The 5339-nt window shown below is 45.0% G+C and overlaps 1 protein-coding gene across 1 annotated transcript; it reads right to left on the bottom strand.

Annotated features, from left to right (window-relative positions):
- Positions 1 to 2406: 2406 nt before the first annotated feature.
- On the bottom strand, positions 2407 to 4295 carry LOC116098056 (zinc finger protein 280B-like). Its single transcript, XM_031380802.1, is given in 3 exon segments — positions 2407 to 2730; positions 2732 to 3073; positions 3075 to 4295. Coding segments are annotated over 3 exon segments (1581 nt in total). The 5' UTR covers positions 4227 to 4295; the 3' UTR covers positions 2407 to 2643.
- Between the last annotated feature and the right edge of the window lie 1044 nt (positions 4296 to 5339).

Here is a 5339-nt window from a genome sequence, read left to right as displayed (position 1 = left end):
AAGTATGTAACTGGAGATAGGCTTTGGTATCTCAAGGCCACATGCAGTTTCTCTCTGCTTTCTGCTTGCAGATCAAGATGTGAGCTCTCAGGCTATTGCTCCAGTCACCATGCCTGCTGGTTGTCATGCTTCTCCATCTTAATGTTGAGAAACTCTTTACCTCCTAGAACCACATACCCAAATAAACCCTTATATGTTGCCTTGGTCATGGTGTTTTATCACAGGAGGGAGGGAGAGAGGGAAGGAGGGACAGAAGAGGAGGAGGAGGAGAGCGAGAAGGGAGGGAGGGGCTGGGCTCCCACCCCACCCATCCACCCTCACCCTCCACTGTTAGACATTTCCTCTAATAAGGCCACACCTAATCGTTCTAATTCTTTCCAAGAGTTCCACTCCCTGGTGACTAAGCATTCAAATATATGAATCTTTGGAGGTCATTCTTCATAAAAACACAAGCTTGAATATTAGATATACTCATCAATGTGTTTTAAAACTGTATTGATTTATTACTTTCTTTGCTGTCTTCATATCAAAATGTCATGAAATTGCTACATGGAACATGTAGCAATACGTGTTGGAACATGGTATTTAGAGAAACCCAAATTTTTTATTTCCTTGATCACTTACATTGGTCTTTTGAATAAACTATCTCCCTTTTCCTCTGAGGTGAGAGCTGTATTTTTGTGTCAACAGTGTTCTTAGTCTCTAAGTCTATGTGAAGAAAGGTAGATCTATTTGAGAGATGGACAGTGTATTGTTCTACTTTGCACTAGGTCAATAGAATAGAAACAGCACACAAATTCTTCCATCTGCAGAGATCCATAAATAAATATGAAGAATACATGGGCTAGCAAGGGCCATCTGTGTGGCTGTCAAGGGGTTAAAATAGCTCACCCCTTTATTTGTATTGTAAAGAACTTAAATAGTGGACAAATTTCTGGTTTGTTGAGTTTATATCTGAACTATCAAGATTGTTCAATATGTTTTGTTATTTGTACAGAAATTTAAATTTAAATATATTATTTGTTCACATAAAAATGTTTTCAAACTGGGGTAAGAGGTGGGAGGCTGGGGTGGGTTGGTGGTATCAGTGGTAGCAGTGGGTAGTGAAAGACCCCCAGAACTGGGGAGATCCTTACTCAAGTCTCAGGATGACTTGACTACCCAATGACTCACGAGAGACCGAACTTGCTGCAATCACATGAGGTTTATTGGGGATACCGGTACCGGGGTCGATCTCATGACCTTGCCAAACAGAGGAGTTCGACCCGGAACACAAGAAGTGTAGGGTATTTAAGGGAAGCTGGGGGCAGAGAGAGAGTTACCAAGGAAACAGAACATAAAAACAGTGGAAAATTTCAGAGGAACCTGACCCAAGGTATTCAGTTAGGGAGGGGAACACATTCATTCTAGGAATGTAATCTTCATCTACTGGTTGACAGGGTGGAGAGTCTCATAAACCAGTAGACCTTCATTCTTAGTTCCGCCCTCATTGTGGATCATTCAGGAAGGGCAGGTATGGGGAACCAGAGCCCTGAGGCTCTGAGTTCCTGGAACTGGCTATTTTATATTTCTGGCTGGCTACAGTGGCCTTCCATGTCCTTTTAGGTAAAGGTTATACACTATACATTTGTATTAAATGCCATCATTTTAAATTGTAAGATTCTCCAGCCTTTCAGGTAGCAGCCATGACAGCTGTACAAGTTTTTAAGCCTATTATTCAGGAGACAGAGGAAGGCAGATCTCTGAGTTCAAGGCCAGCATGGTTTGCAGAGTGAGTTCCAGGACAGCCAGGGAAACCCTATCTCCAAAAACAAACACAACAATAACAAAGATATCTTCAAAAGACTATATTATAGTAATTCTAATTATTTCCATTTTTTCTTTTTCTTTTTCTTTTTTTTTTTTTTTGAACTACTAATAAATAGGTTTAACTTGCTTTCCATTCATGGGGATACAGACATAAACACCTTCCTGGTGTTATGCCAAACACTTAATATGAGAACCAGATTTATTTTTAAAAACACCCACTGTTCATTCAAAAATGCTGTAGCTGGAGGAATGTGTGGAGAGCCGAGCCCCAAGCGAGAGGCCTCGTAAACAAAGCCCGTATTTGGCTAAGCTACTGCTATTGGTTGCTTCTACATCTGGTGATCTATCTGCTTTTGCTACATGGCCCATTGGGATTGGCTAAGCTTGGGAGTACTCAACAGCCGAGGGTGGGCCAGGAGGTGGAGCTTAAGTAAGCTCCAGAGAGAGGCAGGAGGGAGAAGACAATAAGATTAGAGCAGGAGGAGAAGCAGGCAGGAGAGAGCAGGAGGGAGAAGCATTGTAAAAGGGTCCTGGAATAAACTGCAAAAGGAAGAGCTCGTGTAGTTGTGTCTTTCTTGCTGGACGAGGAGGACCCAACAGGAATGGGGGAGGGGTAGAGCACTTGCTTATTATTTGTGAAGCCTCGGATCCAGCTCCAGCACTACATGAGAGCAGAAGAAATCCCCCAAAAAATAAACAGACAAACCCCGATTTATCACAAAGTTAAAGAAAAAAAAATCCAACTGTTCATCATCTTGGGTACCAGTGAATAACCGATGGATAGGTTTGTACGCTTGTCTCTCTGAAGGATTTGTGTTCTGACTGAGGTTAGAGTTAATGGGGCTTTGGTGAAAGCCGGCCTTGAGATCTGGGGTAAGAGGGCTCCCAGTCAGTTGTGCTCACAGTGATTGATGCTACCTACTTTCACAGACTCTGACTCCATTGGCTTCACAGACACCTGGATCACGACCTTTGTCTCAGGCGGCAGCCCTTCCAGCTGCTTGGGCTTCTTGAACATTTGGTGGCACTGGGTCTTGTGCTCCATTTTCTCCTTGAAGGTTAAAAACTGCAGCCGACACTTGGAGCATTGGTGGCCGCTCCTCTCCCAGTGGCCCCTGTAATGGCACATGTACGGCATCCCAGTTTTGAAGATCTTAAGACAAAATGGACAGAGCAGGTTCTTAGTGTTCACATGGCACTTTGTAAAATGTGTCTCCACATCAGCGAAGACTGACGATCTGTACTTGCAGACCTGGCACACGTACAGGCATCTCCCTGGGCTTGTGATTGTCCTTCATGTGCTGTAAAAGGACTTGGTCGGTCTCAAATGACAATTCACAGATTTTGCAGACCACAGTCGGGTCTGGCGCTGTGTGCACACGGTCAATGTGGCACTCCAGCTGGAACAGGGAATTGAACTGCCGGTGGCAGTGCAGACAGGTGGTGTGGTTCTCCCAGGCATCCTCACTCCCTTGCCTCTCCAGCTCCAAATGATGTTTGGTGTGGTTCATAAATTTAATATTCTTTAGAGCTTTCGAGCAGCTGGGGCATTTAAAGGTTGTATGAGTCTTCTGCTCCGGCCTCCCATCCCCTTTGTGCTGTCCATAATAAAAGTCACTGAGTAACAGGGTCAAGCTTCCTTTCTTGGAATCAAATGTCCCTTGACTTGAGAAGTTGGCTTCTGCCAGTCCACTGTCCTGCCGAGGGTGGGCGGAGTCCTCTGAAGGAGGTACCCCATTTCCAAGATGGTTCAGTGAGTGTGGAGCACCAAAGGAAGGTGTCCTCTGCTGTGCATTCAAGGTATGGAAGGTACCTGAAGAAAGTGGTTCTACAATCTCAATACTATTTTCAGGCATCTGTGGATTTACGGAAAAATGGCACTTCGATACATACAAATTTTCGTTCACATCTCCTCCTGAAAGCGCTGCCTTTACTGGGCTGCTCTTTGAACTTGAGAGTGTAACCAGAGGTGAACAACACTTTGAAGAGCTACTAGGCACAACTTGTGGTGAGTTACTTTTATAATCTGACTCGGATGAAGGCTCAATAATAATAGGGCTATCTGTCCATCTCGATTCAGCTGGGGACGCTGGCAAGACAATCACTGCCTCTGCTGTGGGGGCGGCAGGATGTGAGGGCTGCAATCATCCAGTAGAGGTCTCTCTGAGTCGGTCATGCTTTCTTTTTAACCGTGAACCTGGAGTGACTCTGCTCAAAATGTTCGAGTTGGCTGGCTGTGAAGTTGAAGTTACTCCAACAAAGATCAGCTCAGCATCTTCCTTTACATTCTCCATCCCTACAAAGATGAGCTCAGCATCATCATCCGCATCTTCATTGAGGACCTGAATGGGTTCTTGGGACCTCTGCTGTGGCTCTGGATCTTGCTCTTCATCATCTAACACGAATGGCTGCTCCATCTCTAATGTGGCTCCTGATGAGTGTGGCCACAAGTCCCAGCACCTCCTCCACACACACGGCCACCCTCTCAGCAGGCGTCCCCGAGCCTCTCTCCCGGAACGCCCCCGGCCCGTGAGGTGCTGCGCGGGAAGCCCCACACCACGACCTCTATTTCCATTTTTTCAAGAGAGGAAATTATGTTGAATATTTAGTTTCCACTTCAAGGAACATTTTCTGAGAAAATTCTGTTGCAAGAATTCTTGCTTGATAATCCATGATATTGATGAAACTGCATACAAAACTGGGTGTGCTGGCTAGTCTTATGTCAACCTGACACAAGCTAAAGGCATCTGAGAAGAGGAAGCCTCGATTGAGAAAATTACTGGAGGTAATTCTGTATGTTGGGGTCTGGGAACCACCACACAAACCGTTCAGACACTGATCTCAGTTAAGCAGACTGGCTTATTGAATTCATACCCTGTTGGGGGATTTGACTTAGTGGATTCCCAATACACAGGAATTTGAATGTCTGCAGGTCCCTGCCTCCACTTGGTTTTGATTGGGAAATAAAGTTGCCAGTGGCCAATGGCTGGGCAGAGAGACAAAGACAGGACTTTTAGGATTTCCCCAGCAAGAAACACAGGCGAAGAGAGTCCACTGTGAGAGATGTATAGGACAGACCATGCTGTGAAGGAGCAGAAAGGTGAGACAGCTAATGTGTAAGTGCAAAGGGAAAGTGGCCTCATGAGAGGGTTGCCCAGAAGGAAACAGGGCAGCAAAGATAAAACATAGATTTAGAAAATGTTAACTCGGGGCTGGCGAGATGGCTCAGTGGGTAAAGAGCACTGACTGCTTGCTCTTCAGAACATCCTGATTTCAAATGCCGGCAACCACATGGTGGCTCACAACCATCCGTAATGAGATCTGACACCCTCTTCTGGTCAGCTACAGTGTACTTATGTATAATAATAAATAAATCTTTGGGCCACAGAAAGCAGGGACTGACTGAACAGAGTTGACCGGAGTGAGCAGGGCCGAAATAAAAATAAATAAATCTTTAAAAAAATATAAAGAAAGAAAATATTAACTCAGGTATATCAGAGGGGGGTATGTGCTAGCCTAAGGGATGTTTG

Source organism: Mastomys coucha, unplaced genomic scaffold (genome assembly GCF_008632895.1).
Source record: "Mastomys coucha isolate ucsf_1 unplaced genomic scaffold, UCSF_Mcou_1 pScaffold20, whole genome shotgun sequence".
Classification (NCBI taxonomy): Eukaryota; Metazoa; Chordata; class Mammalia; order Rodentia; family Muridae; genus Mastomys; species Mastomys coucha.
This window is presented reverse-complemented; position numbering and strand designations above follow the sequence as displayed.